Source organism: Trachurus japonicus, chromosome 18 (assembly GCF_045865225.1).
Source record: "Trachurus japonicus isolate A0001 chromosome 18, Traja_1.0".
Classification (NCBI taxonomy): Eukaryota; Metazoa; Chordata; class Actinopteri; order Carangiformes; family Carangidae; genus Trachurus; species Trachurus japonicus.
Window position 1 is genome coordinate 18182349 of NC_140924.1, and position 19924 is coordinate 18202272.

The window sequence follows — 19924 nt, forward strand, 5'->3', positions numbered from 1 at the left end:
TGATAATCTACTATTTATTTTTGTACATTGAAAAAGTTCAAGTCAACATCACTGTGTAGTGTAATGATGGATACGTTATTTATTGCTCCAAAGGGTTTTCAGTGATCAGCACCATGTTGAATGGACAAGCAGCAAAAACAATTATTGACAATGATTTTTTTCATACAGTCAGAGGAAACAAAACAAACTATTAAAATATATCTAATGCAATAAATTAGAAAAAATAAACCTGTCATCACAAAGCTTCTCTGATGAGAGCGGAGAGTCTTTTGAAGGCCTGTTGGGAGAAAGGGAGACTGAAGTCAGTTTGTGGAGTGTGTGTGTGTGTGTGTGTGTGTGTGTGTGTGTGTGTGTGTGTGTGTGTGAATGTGTGTGTGTTTACAGGTGCATGTGTGTCTGTGAGTTAACATGTGTCTACCTCGTCGATCTGTTCTGGTGTGGAGAGAGAAAAGGCCGCTCTGACGTAAGGACACGGGTCACTACTGTTGATCATGAAGACGCCTCCGGGAACCAGCAGCACCTTGAACACACACACACACAGACACAGACACAGACACACACACAGAGACACAGATACACACACACAAGGCTTGTGTTACTTGATATTTTCATTACTTTTCTCCCTTTTCTTTTTTTTTTACTCCAGTTTTTCCACAACTGATCTTTTCATGTAGCTCAGGTTGTGAGAACAGAGCGGCTCTTTGTCTTCACAAGAGGCTGTTATGTGAACACTAAGTGGAGTGAGTCTTGTGCTAAAGTAAAGTCAGACAGGACAACAACACAAAACAACTCTCTTCTTTTGCACAGATTAAACAAATGAAGTTCACTTAGTGAGCCTGAAACATGTTGTTGTTGGTTGGTTGTTGTATCTCAGTCGGTCTCGCTGTTTCTATTCTTTATGCTAAGCTAATCTAACTGGCTGTAGCTTCATATTAAAAACAACAGACGTTATATTCCTCATGTACCTTAAATCAATAATTCACCAATTTTCTACTCACCGTCATGCCAAGGAAGGGTTCGGAGAACTTTCAGAGTCATCAAAACGCTTTTGGAGTTCCAGGGGGTCCGGCTGGCAACGGATATTCATATAATGGCGGCGGATAGAGCTCACTTTTGAATCGTCCAAAACACACACTATGAAACATCCAAATACCTCCATACTACCTGTCTGTACTGACCCAAGTGTCCTGAAGCCGCCACATGAAAAAGTTGTTTGGAAAAAATGTATTTGATCTCTGTTTTTAGCCTTGTTGTAGTCGTAGCTTCCGTGTTTACATCACACATCCAATGGTTTACAACGACAAACGAACATCTTGCAGCTTCAGGACACTTGGGTCAGTACGGACGAGCAGTATGGAGGTATTTGGATGTTTCATAGTGTGTGTTTTGGACGATTCAAAAGTGAACTCTATCTACCGCCATTATATAAAAATCCGTTGCCAGCCGGACCCCCTGGAACTCCTAAAGCGTTTTAATGACTCTGAAAATTCTCGAAACCCTTCCTTGGCATGATGACGGTGAATTATCAATTTTGGGTATCCCTTTAAAAAAAGTGATTAGGAGTATTTTCAAAATCTATTCCTTTAGGGTCTTTCAGACACACAGCAACTTTGAGCCCTGAGAAGGATGAAACACAAACAGGATCCTCTTTGTTTGGTCCTCAGTGAGGATCAAGTGGAGAAACTCTTCTCTTTGTTCTGTGTCCTGAGGAGAGGAGCCGACTGTGCACAGACCTGATTGTACCCACTCTTGTTTTTATACGGCTAATCAGCTATTCACTAGCAGGGATTTACAGACGCTCAGTGTGTATGTGTGTGTGTATCAGTGTGTGTTTGTGTGTGTGTGTGTAGGAGGGGAAACACTCGGCTGCTAAACCCACTCACTGTGCACACAATGGCTGCTTCACATGCACCATCCTTCTCTCTGTTCACATACAAAAACCTGCCTCGCCCCTGTGTGTGTGTGTGTGTGTGTGCTCACACACAGGGCGAAGCAAGAGCAACCAGATGCATTTTGGGTAAATGTTATTTGCATATTAGAGAGACGCAGGTACCGGTATGTGTTTAACCTGAAGTGGACAGAGTGTATGTGAAGGGTTTTGCCCCTGTGTGTGTTTTGTGTGTGTGTGTGTTCTGACCTCTTTCTCCAACGCCTTCTCCATAATCAGCTGCTGTGTATCAGCGATGCCCTTTAGTTTCATCCACAGGAACATGCCGGCTGAAGGGCTGTGCCACTCTGCTACATCTGCACACACACACACACATACATGCATGCACGCACACACACGCAAAGTAGGAGAACAAGAAAAGCCTGGGTGTGTGCTCTCTGACTCAGCCAGCGCTAAGATTTTTATTTGCGTTGCTGCAGTAAATTAGTTTCTGCTGCAGCTTCTCCCCCTTTAACCAACTCTTCTCTGAACAAACTCTCCTCTTAATTGTTCTCAAATGTGTTGGTTTATGTCACAAATCGCCCGAATGTGTCTGCAAGTCATTTAACATGCAGTTCACCAACTGACCACTCAGGGTGGCTCCAAGAAAACTCCACCAATCTCCACCAAATTAATCCCACATCCTTTTAGCAAGATTTTTTTTGGATGTGTTTTATTTATTTACACATATTGAGGATTTGTTGCTGTATTTATATATATTTATTAATTAATTGAATTTATACATCTGATTTGATTTTTTTCTGTATTTCTGGGTCGGTATGGTAATGGTGGGTTGTCTGTGCATCAGTTTGAGGCATTGAATGCATCACACCGAACAGCACTGTAATGAGTCATTAAGAATTAAAGACTGAAAATGAAGCTGTTATCAGAAGCTCCTCTTATCTAGTTTACTGGAGCTTTCAGCCACATGACAGGACTTTGTTAAATGATTTATAACTCCTACATCTGACCAGTTGTGTCAACATCTGTAACATCTGTACGTCTCCCCTCCAGCTGCCTTGATCATTAGGCAAATAAATCAGGTTCTTGTGTTTAAAAATCAGTCGTTCTTCAGCACCTGAAATCCTGTTTACCTTACAAATGTTTCATGAGGAAGAAAATGCAAATATTGTGAATAGTCTCAACCTGTTTTGTTTAAATCATGTGAACCAGCTCTCCCTCCTCTCGCTCGTCTACCTGGTCACTCTGTTACACTTGGTAGGTGCAGGTGTGTTTGTTGCACCATGAATACAAACACAACGTGAAAACACTCGTCTACAGTGCTGCTGGTGCTTTAAACCAGAACATATTTAACTTTACTAATGTAATAATGTTTTGTTTTTCCACAAACCTTTGAGCCACTTGTCTGCAGAGCCGATCATGGCGTCACGCTGCTTCCTGTAAAACTCAATCACCCTGTGAGAGGAGACGAAACAAAATACCTGTGTCATGCTTCTCTGCAGGAGCGGCTGCATTATTCAGCTGTAGCTGAAGTTTATAATACATGAGCTCACTGTTCACCAGTCCGACCTGCGGTGCAGAGCTCCTGCTGAAGTGACGTACCTGTCTATGTGCTGGAGGAAACCGTCCTGGCCCCAGCTGTGCAGCAGCTGAGACACCATGAGCTGAGAGGAAGCAGAGAGGTCAAGAGGATCTATGAGCAAGCATGAGTCATGACTCCTTATGTCTGTGTTGTTATTTCAGTGTTACATAGAGCTGCAACTAATGATTATTTTCATTATCGATTTATCTGTCGATTATTGAAACGATTAATCGATTAGTTGTTTGGTCAATAAAATGTTAAAAAATGTTGAAAAATGTCCATCAATGTTTCCCAAACCACAAGATGACGTCCTCAAATGTCTTGTTTTGTCCAAAAACCAAAGAGAGACTCAGTTTCTTGTCATATAGAAGCTGAAATTAGCTGAAATTTCCCCCCTAAAAAACTACTCAAACCGATTATTCGATTAATTTAGTAATCGATTATTGTTCAATTAATCGATTAATCGTTGCAGCTCTAGTACAGTTCTTATTATATCTGGTCCAACTGTGCAGTCGGAGCATGATGACACAGCTTCCTCCCTTGGATGTGCACCAGCACTTCTGAGCTTCTGCCAAGATTTCAGTCCAGATTAGAAGAGGAGGCCGAGGCGAGGACTGAATCAGACTCTAATTAATCCTCCTCTTTCTTATTAAAGCCTCCGCTGCAGCTGCTGCTGATGCAGACACACAACACAACAACACAACAACAACACTTGGTCCTTCTCAACTCGATTTGGTTTCAGCTGCTGTGTCACACCACCGCTGCTGCTGCTGTGTTGGTGTGAATGTGGCGCAAACACACGACACAAGCGTGTGATGACTCTGCTCACACACTCTTGCGTTCATTACTGATCCACCCTGCACAGGAAGTGTCAACATTATCGTTTCCTTCAGCCCATTTAGATGCCAGCTGAAAGCAGGAAGTGGTTTCCAAGTAGGCTGAATGAGGTCAATGTTGATTTGCTGATAAGGAAAATGTGAAAATGAGCAGGATGTGGTGGAGGGAAGTGAAGGCTGCGTTCACCTGTGTGAAGGTGCTGGTGTGCATGGTGGAGGCCTGGATGTGCAGCACCACTCGGTCCACCAGAGGTTTGGGACCGGTCACGAAACCTATCCTCAGCCTGGAACAACAACAACAAAGTCAAAGATGTAGTTAGTGCAGTGACACATAAAACACCTCCCACAGAGTCATGAGTGATATTAATGTACCATCTAACCACAACCTTGAAACTGAAATGACTCCTGTCAATGAAACTTCTCCTTTTATGAGGCTTTAAATTTGTTCATATTAAATTCTTTATCACAGATTCTAATTATTTTTCTCTTCTCATTTAACATTTGAATGATTTTTTAGACTTAAATCTTATAAAAATTTATATTTATAAAAAAACCTACTGCTATGACTACAGGGATTATGGCAATGGGCCAATTTTCCAAAAATGTTGAACATTTGCTCAACAATAATGTGAATGAGAATGAGAATGTGTTATTATTGTGTTAACTTTGGACAAAAATGTAACATGGACTAAAAAATCTATCAAACAAGCTGAATCACATTTCACATCAAAGATTTCCTTCTTTCCTAATAGAAACTCTCGGCACGAACACCCATCACATATGAGCAGTGGGGAATCGAACGAGCGATTGGTGGTGAAAATAACACACCCTGCTCACATGTCAGGTCCTGACTTGTTGCAGAGAGAAACTCTGCAGCACAGTCAATAAAATCATAAAACAGTAACAGCAAAGCCCCACACGCACTGGTATGAACGAAAAACCACCCACCCCCACACACACACACATACACACACACACACACACACAGATACACACAGACACACACACTTGGATAAACAGACAGAGATTCAGACGCTCACCCTGAGGACAGGATCTTAGAGAAGGAGTCTGTCCTGATGATCCTCCCGTCCACGTCCATGGAGAGGAAGGTGGGAGCCCACGGCTGCCGAGCACAGAAACACAACATGACTCACACACACTCGACCACGGCCTCCATTCATACTGATGAAGCTACAGCAGCAAAGGAGGCAAATCTACTATTGTAACATTTTATATAAATGTGATATTAAAGGAGAATTCCGGTCATTTTCTAAGTAACGCTCTACAGCTCTAGGTCCCCCTCTGTTAATATGATTCTGGATGGGAAAAAAGGCATCAATATGAATGTAACTGCTCTTTTCCCCATCCAAAATCATTTTTTTCCTCCTAAATCCATGTTTTCCTCGCGTTTTTGTCTTTGTTGATATGGAAACAGTCCTGAGCTCGACAGTCGACTAGTAAGGTCCACCCAGGAAGCTAGAGTAAACAGAGGTACGTGATAAAAACACATGTTAACACTGCTCTCTCATATTAACAGAGTTATGCACAAGTAACAGGTAAGCAACTGGTGGATGTTGCAAAGCATTTGTAGTGATATTTTGAGCATTATATAGAGGCCAAAGTCGCGGTTAGAAGAACTGCCCCCATTACTTCGCTGCAGTGTAGCGCAGCTAGCAGGAGGAGAGCTAGGTCCAGGCTGCACATATTTTTCTCAGATTTTTTTCCTATGGTCGCACTCGGGGACCTAGAGCTGTAGAGCGTTACTTAGAAAATGACCGGAATTCTCCTTTAAGTGGAAGGCAAGTCTGATCTTTTTGTACCTTGTCAAACTGCAGGAAGTAGTACGGGTCGTCCTCGATGATGAGCATGTCGTACATTTGGGCCAGCTGTGAGAAAGACAGGAAGTGGTTAACGGACTTCAGCTCTGATTAGAAGAGATTCATAAAGTACAGGACACAGTCGTCGTCGTCTCTGACCTCGTACACCTCCCTCTTCCTCTGAGCGGTCATGGAGGCACCGGTGGGGTTCCCCCCGTTGGGGATGGTGTAGAGGACTCTGGGGGCCGTGCTGCCGGGCTTGTGGACCTCGGCGGGGTCCCAGCGAGAGAGGACGTCCTTCAGGGCCGCAGGTATCATGCCGTGCTGATCGCTGGGAACGTTGATCAGGTTGCAACCGAGCGGCTGAAGCTACAGAGCAAGAAGGAGCGGGGTTACGAAGGTCACAGCAGGCTCAGTGTGTGTATATGTGTGTTTGTGCAGCTATAAATAAAATAATAATACATTTTATTTATTTATTTACATAAAAACGATATCAAAAAGAGATGGAATGAAATGAAATAGATAAAACTCAGAGAATTCAGACATGAAGCTCCACTCACTGCAGCCAGCGTGCCTGAATACGTGGGAGCATCCAGCAGCACGTTGTCTCCAGGGTTCACCAGCATCTCAAACACCTGACACCAACAGAGCAGCGAAGACAGGAGAGGGAAAACATGACGGGAATCAAAACTACAAGAATCAAAACGACTTCTTCTGTTACAGTTAGTGAGAAGAACATGACCACGCTGGAAATAGGAAGATGGCTTCACACTTTCCTAGACACAGTTTCCATGGAGGGAGTTGGAAATGCGTAATGAGGAACAGTTCTTATGGAGAGAAATAATTAACATGATAAGCAGGTTACCTTCTTTCCAGACCCAAAGATCCTGTTTACATAATGTATCCCTCCTCCCACTGAACTATTGAGATAATACGATCTCTGTACACCCTCACTTTTTCTTTTCTTTTTTTCTCTCTCTCTCTCTTCGCCTCTTTCTTCCCCACTAAATTCATGTATTTTTTGTATATGTACCACATAATTTCTTGTTTTTTGTACGCGTTTGTTAGTTTAGTTTAGTTTTCTTTTCTTTTCCCCTCTCATTTTTACTTATGAACCGAAAATTTTCTTTGTAACCACAAATAACTTGATGTTGTCTTATCAGGCCTGTGTCATATTTGACTCTCTGGCTGCCAATAAAAGCTTAAATGACAAAAAAAAGAAAAAAAAGAATATATATAAGCATTTATGATTAAATTAGATAAAGTCATTAACCACTGAGGTGATACAATGTGGCTAAATATGTGTTCTGGGCTGTTTTTACATCCACTCCTCTCTCAACAGTGAGAGTGTAAACAAACAGCAGTCCTGCAGCTGGAGGGGTCAGTACCTTGCACAGCCCCTCCTGACTCCCCGTCGTCACACACATGTCCATCTGGCCCTTCTCCGGGGCGTAGCCGGCCGTCGGTGGGTTGTGCAGGTTCTTCTGCAGGTTCTTCATCCACGTCAGCAGCTCGGGGATTCTACGAAGGAGACGGACAATGAGCGAGGTGCAGGTGTATCATGATCTGTAGCTCCAAGTTCAGATAAGATGCACATTTTAAAGACACATGCACATGCGTAAAAGAAAATATGGATGATCTTTCTACTTGCACTTCTCTGTACAGAAGTGGTAAAAACAATCTGTCGGTGAAGCTTCACTATGTCGAAACTCTAATAAAGAAGTGAGTGACGCCACAGAACAGAGCGTCCTGACCCTGACCCCTCACCCGTTGGAGGCCGAGTACTGCAGAGCCCTCTTCATTGCAGTTTCGTCAAAGGTGACCGTTTGTCCGTTCTTCACCGTGATGGACGCCGACTGGAAGGGGAAGGTGTTGGGGTTCGGAGCTCCTCCGGCCAGAGAGATAAGAGACGGAGGCGACCGCTGCTGCAGCTCAGCTTCATCGAAGTAGAGAGGGAGAAGACGAAGGTTTACTGACACTGAGATATCAGCTGAAATACTACGATGCGAGTTTATACATCAGGATGTTAGGAAGATGGAGGAAAAGATTTATGAATGAACTACTCACTGCAGAAAAAAAGCCTTTAGGGCCTGAATGAGATTTTAAGACATTTTTGATAAGGAAAATAAATCATTGTGGAATAAAAGTAATCACTAGGCATTTTGGCCACAATGACAGAGACAATCTGATTGTGTCCAGGAATGTATTTTCCCCATTTCATCCAAATTCCAGGACAGTGGTTGCAGCACCGTCTCTGATTTCTTTTGGTTTGTCTATGAAATATTAAGCTCCACTCCCTATATTGCAATTATGAAAATGAATGAAAAAACTTAACCGTTGCATGAATAAAAGAAATGAAGAGAATTGAATGAACCGAGGGGCTGAAACTACTGAATATTTTGTACTTTTGCATCTCATTTGCAACTCATTTCCTGTTAATAACTGACTGACTGGCTCCACCAGGCTCTGGGTTAAAGCCTGAGGCCAGGTAGCTGTACATACTGTACCCTGACAGCAGCTCAGCCTGTTCACCACAGCTTTGTCTGCGTCTTGTACAACTCTACTCATTATTATTAAAGCAGGGGTGTGAGTACATTCGGTTGTTTTATGAAGCAGTTATAACTTACTCAGCATCCTGATGGGGGAGGGTTTCCTGGCTGCACTGACAGCGGTCAGAAACCGAGCGTAATTCATGATTCCTGCACAAATGATAAAATCAGAAACATGAGTTCCCCTTCACATTAACAATCTTACTTTATCCATTGGTTTATTCAGTCTCAACCTGTTGCTGGGCCACAATGTGGAGCTTCTGTATGTATCTTTTATTTTACACTTTGTAATAGAAAACATGAGCCACGTGTGTCTAAATGCACAATAACAGAGAAGTGGGATTGATTTCGCCATGCTAGTTTGTCTTGCACAACAAAAAAGTAGGCTACTACTGTAACTGTAAATCAAACAAGTGTAGTAACATTAAGTTACACTAATGTAACACAACAGTGAACAGACAGTAACGGGGTTCACACTCGTCTGGACGTCACGTCACCGTGACTGTAAATTAAACCGTCTATAAGTTGATAGTTACGGTATTGACTTGACCACGTTCAGCTGAGCAAACTGACCTTGCGTATCTCGATGCCACCGCCGCCCCGGGGGCTTCTGGTCAATGTATTCCTTGATTTACGGCGACGTGTAGTCAGTCTGCTGCGGTTCCCGGCCAGAGAACTACATTTCCCAAAAACTATGAACCAAAACAAACATTAGCAGCTAACTGCTTTACGAAACGAGTTATCTAACGGTTTTTATACATCTATATATTTTCTGAATGACTTGATATCTTAAAGCTACTTAAATTAACAATAAACGAAAAAATAACGATGGACTCACCGGTTATAAGAAGTCTGGTGCAACTCTCGCCGCCGGTTTGTTCTGGTTTTATTTTTCTCCACGAGATGGCGACGTCGTGCGTCAACGGCCGAGGGAATGACCGGAAGTTGAAGAAGGAGATGAACTTCCGTGTTGTTAGCCTAGCTTAGCTTAGCCGAGTTGTGCTAACTGCGTGTGGCAAACTTATGTAACTTTTCATAATTACTTACAGTTTAGAAAGATTTGCGTTAGGTTGTTATTTTACAACGGCGGTAACGTTAGCTGTGAGCAATGACTTTACGCAGGCAAACGAGAGCGATACCTCGGCTGAATAGTATACATTTAAAACCCTGCGACTTCTTCTAGTTAGCTTTCTACAATTTAAATAAAAAATAGGAAATAAATAACACCAATTACAGCTCGAGGAGGAAAACAAGTTTTACGTGTATTCAGTCAAGTGCAACTGCAGCTGTTTGCGTCTACATTCGTGTTGCATTGAACTAGAAAAGGACACAAGTGTGTTTGTGTTTCAGTTCAGACTTGTCAGGTTAGTTTTCGACATAACATTTAGATCAGGGCTGTAAATGTAGAGCTGCAGACCTGCTGCTCAGTCCTCAGTGTTTACATCCCTGTCGTCGTTTCAATGGGGAAAAGAAAAGACATGATTCACCCCAGGTTCCTCGGTGAGTATGCAAAAAATATTCTCACTGAACTGTAGCTACATTTTGAGAACCATGGTCGTGTTATCAGCTACTCCTTACACATAATGTAATGTGTAATGTTTAATGTTAAATCTCAATTTATTGTTATAGACATTATATAGATATTAGAAAGACAAATACATCTGATTGACAAGAGCTGTGACACTGTTTATAGATAAGGTGGTAAACTTTTCAAGTGAAGGCGTGTAGTGTTGTTACTATGTTACTATTTAAATGACTATTTATTGTTTTGTTTTGTATTTTGATGAGGGTTGAAGAGGTGTCCGGCAGACTACTTTTCATTGCATTGACTGTACACAGTACGTTTTAATGTATATGACTAGAAAACAAAACATAAGACTAAAGATGGGGGGAACTGATCATTGTTGTATCAACATCCCTGTCAAGCTTTTTCAACCAGACCTAATCATTATCCTCTATGATGGCAGAGCTGCATCAATTTTAGTTTATAATAAATACCCATACATGATACATTGTCAATAAACTATAGAACTGACTGGAAATGTCAAGTTAAGATCATCCTTAAAAAATGAGACACATTTTCAACAGTTTCAACCATGTTTTCCTTCTTGTCCTCCTCTGCAGGCGAGAGCAGCTCGAGCCTGCACAGCGTTCACAAGCGGAAACACAAAAAACACAAGAAGCACAAGAGGAAGCACCACAGCTTCGCCGAGGCCCCGGAGCCCGAGCCCATGCCCGTGCCCGTCATGATTCCTCGGCCTCCTCCTCAACTCCGACTCAAGATCAAACTGGGAGGACAGACGCTGGGCACCAAGAGGTGAGCTGTGACCTTGAAGGTGCCCTGGTTTAACCACAACACCATTATTATAAACTGTCTGTGTCTCTGTTGTCTCCACTAGTGTTCCTACCTTCACGGTGCATCCTGGTGTGGCCCGTCCTCCTTCTCCATTGATGATCATTCATAACGATGTTGATGATGATGACGACGACGACGAGGATGATGATGAGGAGGACGATGATGAGCCCTCTGTCCCTTTGGAGCAATATCGGGCCTGGCTGGGTAAACCGAGTCAAATTTATTTTCTTCCATTATGTCACAGTTTTCTGTTTTATCTTAGTCTAAACCATCTTTTTTCCTTCTTTTCTGTCTTGTTTTTCTTGTTTCAGATGAAGACAGCAACCTCGCCACGTCGCCTATGCCGGACATGGACTCAGACTCCATGTTGTGTGCACCTGTGGACGAGGAGGAGAGGTGGCTGGACGCTCTGGAGAAGGGCGAGCTCGACGACAACGGAGAGCTGAAGAAAGAGATCGACGAGTCTCTGCTCACAGCCAGACAGGTGAGGCAGAGAAACAGAGACGAGTACTTCAGTCACCTGTTGGTCAAAAATCGCTTTAAAGGGGCAGTTCAACATTCTGGCAAATTCTCCTATTGCCATAATCCCTACAGTCATAGCAGTAGGTTCATTACCTTTTAATTATCGGTGCATGTTGTTTTGAGATCAGCGGGGCAGAGACGTGAGCTGCTCAGTGAACACAATGGAGGTGAATGGTACAGGTCCCCTGTCCTTCATCAAACTCATCAAATACACAATCAACAACTCCAAAACGCTCTCGTGGACTAGTTGTGACCTGCACATTCACCACACTATGAGATTTTCATGTAATATTATGTAACATTACAACACACGAAGCAAATACTCTGAACTACCGTATTGACCCAAATATAAGTCGACCTGAATATAAGACTTTTTCAAGACCTGTTTTTGGAAAAATACTTTAAGATAAAATCAAATGTTTTCAGTATCAGTGAAATAACAACTGGTAGATTGCAGCGGCCACTGATCTGTACTGAGACTGTTGTTGTTCTGACACATGAGTAAAATGACTGCTGTGTACTGGACTGTAGTTCCGGCTGCATCTGCCTCGAAAACAACTCTGTCTCGTAATGTTACATGATTATCTCAAAACATCATCCACCGATGACTATAGGGATTATGGTGAATTTGCCAAAATGTTGAACTAACCCTTTAACCTTCATCCCTGAGTGAGTTTTCTTTGTTTCTTTTCTGTTGTTCAGAAAGCGCTGTTACACAAGCAGCAGAGCCAGCCGCTCCTGGAGCTGCCCATGGGCTACAAGGAGAAGGAGATGACCGTGGAGATGATGCAGAAACGGGAAGAACGTGCCCGGAAGAGACGCCTGCAGGCCGCCAAGAAAGCGGAGGAGAACAAGAACCAGACGATAGAGCGGCTGACGAAGACCAGCAAGGCCAAGATCAAGAGCATGAAGGAGAAGAAGGCCCGGCTGAACCAGTGCCCCATGGTCCGGTACAGTGACTCCGCCCGCGGCCTCGCCATCTCCTTCCCCGCGGGTGTCTCCGCTCCGGACCCGGCTCCTCCCCGTCCTCCGCCTGCGGCCCCGGCGAGCTGCGGCGTCGGCGGCTGCACCAACCTGAAGAAATACGCCTGTTCCAAGACGGGAGTTCCTCTGTGCAGCCTCGAGTGTTACAAGAGGAACCTGCTGCTTGTTCAGAGCGCAGCCTGACGTTACATGGACGCTCTTGTCTACGTGTGTGGGAAGTAGAATTTGAACTTTACACATCAAGTTTAAACCTTTTTCAGAACTGGATTTGCTATTTATCTCGTTTTTTTTGCGGTGCTGTAATAACCACAATCACTTTCCTATTACACAACTCAATTATGACCTGTGTACAGACAATATTCAATATTTATGATTTGTTGAAGACGACGACGCAAAACCCGTATTTTTGTACAGGTGTTGACAAAGTAGCGAGGGTTGTTGTTGTTTCCACTGGTGTGAACTTATCATTTTGTTAATAATGTGAAAATTATGCTGAAACACTTTGACGAGGCTTCGTCTATCACAGACAGATAAAGTTTGACAGACTGAAGAATAAAAAAATGTCTTTTTTTAATCTCAAACATTGTTCATTTTGGTAACAAATGCGTCCATTTCCATACAAAACTATACAAACATACTTAAATTAATAAACGTACCTCCTCCCCAACACTGCATATGAAACAACTTGTGAAAATATCAATACAGCTGTAGATGCAGATGTGCGCAGCAGCAGCAGCATTTTTATTGGTCTGGCTTTGTAAACTTTATGGCAGCAAACTGTCACAGCGTCCGCTCACTGGACGGTCTGAGGTAAACGCCGATTGAGACGCAAACACATCTGTGTTGAGCCCGGAGCTGCGTCTGTTGTGGAACATGTTGCCTGGTTGAACAACAAGGCACACGATGACGATGATGATGATGATGATGATGATGATGATGATAACGTCCTGGTTTGAACTCGAGGCCTCAGCTGTTTGCTTATCGCTGCTGAGAGGCCGTGGTCACGCTCCGCCGTTATCTGCAGAGAATCACCTGTGGAAAACGCAGTCAGACCCTGCACGGACTCGTTTTACTCTCCTCCACAGAAACCAGCGTGAAGTTCCCTCATGTTCTCTCTCTCTCAGGGGCTTTTCTCCAGCAGCACCGCGGTCTGAGGCGTTCCTTTTCTTTTTTATTTCCTGAGAATACAACCGGTGCTTTTTAAGAGTTCAGTCAGTGAATCCCCCTCGTTCGCTGATCTGAGAAAGAGATATGATGATGATGATGATGATGATGATGAGTCACAGGGCGAGGCCGAAGGAGAGTCTGAAGGCCATCTCCACGGGAACCTCCGCCACCGAGTCGTGAAAACACACGTAGAACTCCTGAGGGACGGGCTCCAGCAGCATCCGCCTGAAAAAGTCGCACAAGAGGATAAAGAGGAAATAGTTTTAGATGATTGCACAATAATTACACAACAAGGCCACACACAGTTTACATCCATTTCATTTTTATAACATTTTTACTCTGAACAGGAAATGAAATCTGTGCCACTGATTGACAAATTACGATTTTTATGATATGATTTTTTTTCTCCAACTATGAGCCGCTCCTCTCTCCTTTGTGCATTGCATCATGGGAGATCATAACCTTCATAAACACACTCAAACATTAAGTTTAGTTTTTTTTTGTTAGCATACCAACTGTTTATTTTATAACAACGTGTACCGACACCTCATTTTGAGCCAATAACCAACCCTCTCTCACCCTCCTGTGCCCCTCGTTATAATAATAATAATAATAAACTTTATTTATACGGCACCTTTTTTAACAGATTTACAGGGCGCTTATGTGGATAAAATAAAGTGTATGATGACAAAAGGAGAAGAAAATGCATAAGTTATAGTACAGGGTATATACAGGAATCTTGAAGTTAATTCTAATACCTTTTTAAGACTTTTTCAAGACCTTCTCAATATTTTTCAACACCTCACCGCCACTTCAAGGTGTAACCATTTACATCAGTGACACTTTTAACTCAACAGTTTTAGTTTGTGATAAAGACTATAGACCACTATGATACAACAGAATTCAAAATAGGCTAGGCTACTCTCGAAAAACAAAAACAACGATCTTAATTCTTTTCTTTTTTTTATGTACAGGTTCATCTTTGTTTTTTAATAAAATGAAGAAATTCACACACTTTTACAATGTTTTTTAGGACTCAAACTCTTGGACAGCTAATTCAGAAAAAATACCTTCAAAATTTAAGACTTTATAAAGTCGTGAAAAGACTTTTTAATACTTTTTAATTAATTTAAATTTTCCCAAAATGGATTTATCACCTTTTAATACTTTTCAAGACCCTGCGGAAACCCTGTAGTATGAAGCGTTCAACAGAACAATAGACAAGCTGTGTGAGCTGCTGCTGATTCATTTCACTCCTAAAACAGCAGATTGAGGTGATGAACAGAGCAGCTGATACTCTTCACTGGGAGTTAAAAATAAACGTGGTGCAGACACGGTGGCTGTGTGTTGTTAGGATCTCAGTCGACTCCGTCCGGCTCTTTATCTACGATGGTCGACGACGTCCTTATAAGGACAATTTCACCCACGGTGACGCAACATGTCTGCTCTGATTCCTCCCGTCTCTCCGGAGCCTAAAAACAGCCGAACGTTACGTACCCTATGACCCAGTAAGTCATGGTGGGCGCCGGCTTCCTCTGGTCGGTCCAGTTCTCCGGTTTACACTGGAACAAGACCCCGTGCTCCTTCACGGGCCCCAGACCCCAACCGCCGCCCTGAGGCCTCTCTGCCGCCCGACGACCCTGCAGGAAGGGAAAATAAAAAATCACACTGACTTCATTTGACCCATTGGCTGCATCTTCTTCTTTTTGACTCTTTGTGATAGTTAAAAAGAAATAAAACATATTTTGACAGAAAGCTATAAACAGGATCGATCATTTGGGATTTGACTGCAACTACTTTAATTCTGTTTATTTATTTGATTCGAAGATTTCTGCTATTTGTTGTTACACTGAAACCACAAAGAGCTCCAAAGGTTTAACTGAAATGAAGAATTAAAAGGTAGGTGCTTATAAGCTGAACAGCTTCAGCCTACAACTTTTTCGATCTATGTAACATTTATGAATTAAAGAATGCATTATTTGGTAACCCTTTAATTTACAGACCGCTTATTACGAGTTAATGTCAAGAAATGGCCAAGAAATAACATGTAATTGCATCGTAATGTCTAGAAATAGCCCAGAAATAATGGTCAACTTCATAGTAGTGTTGAGAAATTTAGCCAAGAAATAACGATTGATTGCGTAGAAATAGCCCAGAAATAATTGATTGTATTTGACAATTGCAACGACTTGGTGGTAATCTTTTACCTGTACGAAAAACATGACATTACTATGAAATTGACCGTTATTTCTTGGCTATTTCTCAGTGATTCTCAAACTGTGGTACGCGGGCTCCCTCTAGGTGGTACGCAAAAGACTCACTGAATTAAACATAAATAAAATAAAATAAATTTCAGATGCACCAAAAATTGGGCAACCGCATATTTTAGGCCGAAAATGGCCAAAAATGCATTTGCAGGATGTTGTGATGATACCATAGAATAGAGACTGTATAAATACAAGCAAAAACCTGCCGAAAATGCCGACATCATTATCAGCAAAGGAGTCCAGGCACCGCTCCGACCTTGGTGGTACTTGGAGAGGCAAGTATTTTCTGGGGTGGTACTAGGTGTAAAAAGTTTGAGAACCACTGTTCTAGACATTATCATGTAATTAGCGTCCTGTAAATTAAAGCGTTACCCATTATTGAATGTTAATTGATTGTTGATTAATGCCTGACTGTAACAATTTGTGCACAAGATCGAATAAACTACAACTACTATTGTCTGAGGTGTGTGTGTGTGTGTGTGTGTGTGTGTTGTGCGTCACCCTGTGCGGCAGGCTCTGCTGGAAGGCGGCGCGGATGGAGAGGCAGCAGTGGTGGAAGTTGCGGATGAGCTGTGGGTGGATGGAGCCGCTGAGCTGAGCCACTTCTCTGTGAGTGGGAGCGATGAAGATGCCCTGGACGCTCTCCATCAGGACGTAGTGGAACAAGGTGTTCTCCGCCCCCGAGGTCAGTCTGACGGACATACACCAAGAATGAATGAAGGATTTTCTTTCCCCCCACCATCACTTCTGAAAAACTGCCTGTATGTGTTTTAAACTAAGTTGTTGTATTGTTTTCTTATTCTATTGTCTGTGTCTTTGTATTTTTTCTTGTATTTATTTTTATAATGGACCTGAGTCTGTAATAAAGGTATCTACGTATCTATCTATCTTACTTCATGGTGTTGTACATCTCCTCCGTCTCCCTCTCTGTCAGAGTCTTCTTCAGCGTCCCCAGGTAGAACGGGTTGGGGTGCTTCATCCTGGGAATCTGATGCCAAAGCAACACAACAAGAGTAAAACAGAACAATGTAATACATTATATAACAATATCACAAGTACAATAATATTCACTTTACTTATAGATTTGGATTAAAATCTGTCATTAGATGGTATTAAATTCACCTCCAACTCCTCCTGTCATTTAGAGTTTATAACATACCATGAAAATATTTTAAAATTCCTGTTTTACAGTGAGAAATATTTAAATTATTCCATTTGATTTGAACTTTTGTGGATTTTACAGAAGCTGAATTACTTGTTTCTTGATCTTAAAGGGATAGTTCAACATTTTGGCAAATTGGCCCATTGCCATAATCCCTATTGTGATAGCAGTAACAAGACGGAGTTAAATACAGAGACTGCTTGCTGAAAAACTGCCCTCGACAGGAACGCACATCAGCGGTTTTGCATGAATTTGCCTCAAAAACAACTCTGTCTCGTAACGTTCTGTTATTATCTCATAGCGTGGTGAATGTGCAGGTCACAACTTGTCCACCAGAGCGTTTTGGAGTTGTTGGATTGTGTATTTGTTGAGTTTGATGAGGAAACCAAGAAATCCCATGAGCCTCCGTAGCGTAGCTCTGAGCAGCTCACGGCTCTGCTCCGCCGTTCTAAAAACAGCTTGCACCGACAAATAAAGGTAACAAACCTACTGCTATGACTATAGGGATTATGGCAATGGGCCAATTTGCCAAAATGTTGAACTATCCCTTTAAATATATCATGAAATTCTATGTGATCTGAGCGCCGCTTCACCTTGAAGAGGCCTCCGCTGCCTCCACTTCCATCGGACCCTCCGGAGCCCAGTGAATCCCGTCGCCCCCCCAACTTCCTTGCCGAGTCCGGCGTGGAGTGCGGGCTGAAGCCTGGAGCCGCCGACGAGCTGGACCCCGAGCCGGCGTCCATCTGTCCCTCGCTCCCGCTGTCCGACAGACTCCTCTGGGGGCTCGACCTGCGGGACCGCTCCCCGAACAGGCTGCGGCCCCTGGCGGACCCCGGCGCGTTGGAGCCCTTGACGGCGCCGGCGAGTTTGCTGAGAACGGGCGAGGAGGAGGCGAGACTGTCCAGGCGGTCGCGGGCCGTGGCGGCGGGGAGGAACCAGTCGGCGCAGGAGAGGCAGGGAGCGGGCGGAGCGTTGAGACGCTCCTCGATACCGGCCTCCAACACCTCCAGCTGCAGCAGCGTCGCCTTCACCTGCGGTCGGAGAGGCAGAGAGTTCAGTCGTTTAATGCATGAGCAGGAGCTTCACATGCAAACGTTTGGGCCATGGTCAAAAAGTCTGTTAATGCGAACAGTTAAAGACAAACGGAATATGAAATGATCTCCAAAAGGCATAAAGTTAAATATGAAACACTCTACTACAATATTTTAAACAATATCAGTGTGTTATTTTTGTTTTCTACAAGTTTAGAGTAAGAAAGGGAAACAATAAAAGCAGCAGCCTGCAAAAGAATAGGAAACCCAGGAGACTTGAGCTCTCAGATAACTTTAACCAAGGTATCAGACAAGATATTTACTATTAATATGCTGTGATAGAGTAGTTTCCAAAGGGGCGGGGCTACTAGGTATGAACTATGCAGGGTGGCCAGAAATATCTTCATCCTTATTGATTAATTTCAAGTCCAGACTGAAAGATATATCATCTGATGTATCAAGACTCCCAATAGTTTCCTTTCCTAGTCTAGTTAGATGATACTAATCTATACATACTCACCCACTCATACACAATCATTTTACACTTATACATACTTTTATTTGGACTGTTTTTGTTATAATAAGGCACTTGTATTGCTTTCTTTTTTTGTTGTTGTTGCTGTTGAATTGTTTTTGAATCTTTGCGTATTGTTCGGGGAGGTATTTTGTATAAGCCCATACAGGGTTTTTAACCTCTCCCACACTTACTATTCTTGTTTCATCTCTGTTTTTGTAATTGTCCTTCATTTTTATGGTGCAAATAAATAAAACTTAACTGAACTAAAACCTTTGCTGAGGGCCCATTTCCTTTTCTGTCATTTTGAAAATGCAAAAGATGAAAAATATATATAGTTTAAAATGTAAAGGGAGTGTGTCATCTGTAACTTGATTCCTCTTGGAGATCATTTCATCCTCCACTTGCTGAACTGTTCACATTAACAGAAACTTTGACCAGTGGTGTTCAACATTTTGCATCATGACACTTTAATGAGTTAAATCTGTAACAGTCGTAACAGCTGATCCAACCTGATCCACGTAAACACAGTCGGGTCCCGGGGAGCCCAGCGCTGGTGAAGCACAGCCACCTGCTTCCAACAGCACACACTGCATGAAGTGTCTCTGAGGCGGAGAGAGAGGGGGACAGAGAGATGAATGAATGAAGGACATAAACCCTCCATATTGCTCAGAAACAACAACAACAGTCGGTGATCCGTCTCCTCACCAGCCCCACGATGAGGAGGAAGTGTCGTCCCGGTGGTTGGCTGTAGCCCGGTGCACTGCCCCCGCTGCCGCCGCCGCCGTGAGCTCTCTGCTGAGGAAACACCTCCCTCCAGATGACCAGCTGACCCACGCGCTGCTCGGACGCCAGCGGCAGCAGGCAGTAGTGCTGGCAGTACAGACACACGTCCAGCAGGTCCTCTTTGGGCAGGTGGTTGGCGATCAGGTAGGACTGGGAGGAGGCGGAGAAAAATACAGAACAAAAAATATAGTGAGTCAAAAAAAGACACTTTCTCTTCTTTGTCTTGTGAACTGAACTTCAATTTTTATTCCTTGGCTTTCAATCCAGAATTAGACTCTGGTCTCGTTTGAGTGTTGTATTGTTTTTATTGTTTTAACATTGTTATTGTTTTTATGTTTTATGTCTTACGTTCTATTATTATTTTCTTACTTTATTCCAGCTGTGGCTGTTTTTAAAGTGCTTTATAAATAAAGTTGAGTTGAGTTGAGTTGAGTTGAGTTGAGTTGAGTTGAGTTGAGTTGAG

The 19924-nt window shown here is 42.9% G+C and overlaps 3 protein-coding genes across 4 annotated transcripts in view; 1 reads left to right on the forward strand and 2 right to left on the reverse strand.

The window, feature by feature from the left end:
- Positions 1–9884, reverse strand: aadat (aminoadipate aminotransferase). Its single transcript, XM_085760274.1, has 15 exons — positions 9511–9884; positions 9246–9364; positions 8751–8822; positions 7891–8059; positions 7512–7644; positions 6684–6758; positions 6283–6492; positions 6127–6192; positions 5347–5429; positions 4494–4590; positions 3491–3552; positions 3279–3343; positions 2138–2244; positions 419–520; positions 1–277 (listed from the first exon to the last, which is right to left on the reverse strand). The coding sequence occupies exons 3-15, from the start codon at positions 8815–8817 to the stop codon at positions 236–238; spliced, it is 1278 nt and encodes a 425-aa protein (XP_085616400.1). The 5' UTR covers positions 8818–8822; positions 9246–9364; positions 9511–9884; the 3' UTR covers positions 1–235.
- On the forward strand, positions 9632–13106 carry ino80b (INO80 complex subunit B). Its single transcript, XM_085760275.1, has 5 exons — positions 9632–10172; positions 10797–10989; positions 11072–11232; positions 11340–11512; positions 12253–13106. Exons 1-5 carry the CDS (start codon positions 10133–10135, stop codon positions 12715–12717), a joined length of 1032 nt encoding a protein of 343 aa, XP_085616401.1. The 5' UTR covers positions 9632–10132; the 3' UTR covers positions 12718–13106.
- The window catches only part of intu (inturned planar cell polarity protein), a 24127-nt gene continuing 17283 nt past the window's right edge, over positions 13081–19924 (reverse strand). For both annotated transcript variants that reach the window (XM_085760273.1, XM_085760271.1), the window contains exons 11-17: positions 19384–19611; positions 19188–19280; positions 17724–18161; positions 16862–16956; positions 16470–16659; positions 15199–15341; positions 13081–13926 (exon numbers count right to left, since the gene is read on the reverse strand). In XM_085760273.1, the coding sequence (XP_085616399.1) occupies positions 13815–13926; positions 15199–15341; positions 16470–16659; positions 16862–16956; positions 17724–18161; positions 19188–19280; positions 19384–19611 (1299 nt within the window). In that variant the 3' untranslated portion in view covers positions 13081–13814. The remainder of the gene's footprint in view (positions 13927–15198; positions 15342–16469; positions 16660–16861; positions 16957–17723; positions 18162–19187; positions 19281–19383; positions 19612–19924) is intronic.

What these genes read in the sequence shown, in the direction of transcription:
- aadat (XM_085760274.1), bottom strand. Translation starts at nt 8,817, where the DNA reads ATGAATTACGCTCGGTTTCTGACCGCTGTCAGTGCAGCCAGGAAACCC. An exon ending in TTCCTCCAGCACATAGACAG is followed by an intron (nt 3,344 to 3,490) that starts GTACGTCACTTC and finishes CTCCTCTCACAG; the next exon opens with GGTGATTGAGTTTTACAGGA. An exon ending in AGAAGGCGTTGGAGAAAGAG is followed by an intron (nt 521 to 2,137) that starts GTCAGAACACAC and finishes TGTGTGTTCAAG; the next exon opens with GTGCTGCTGGTTCCCGGAGG.
- ino80b (XM_085760275.1), top strand. Translation starts at nt 10,133, where the DNA reads ATGGGGAAAAGAAAAGACATGATTCACCCCAGGTTCCTCG. An exon ending in GCAATATCGGGCCTGGCTGG is followed by an intron (nt 11,233 to 11,339) that starts GTAAACCGAGTC and finishes TTCTTGTTTCAG; the next exon opens with ATGAAGACAGCAACCTCGCC. An exon ending in CTCTGCTCACAGCCAGACAG is followed by an intron (nt 11,513 to 12,252) that starts GTGAGGCAGAGA and finishes TCTGTTGTTCAG; the next exon opens with AAAGCGCTGTTACACAAGCA.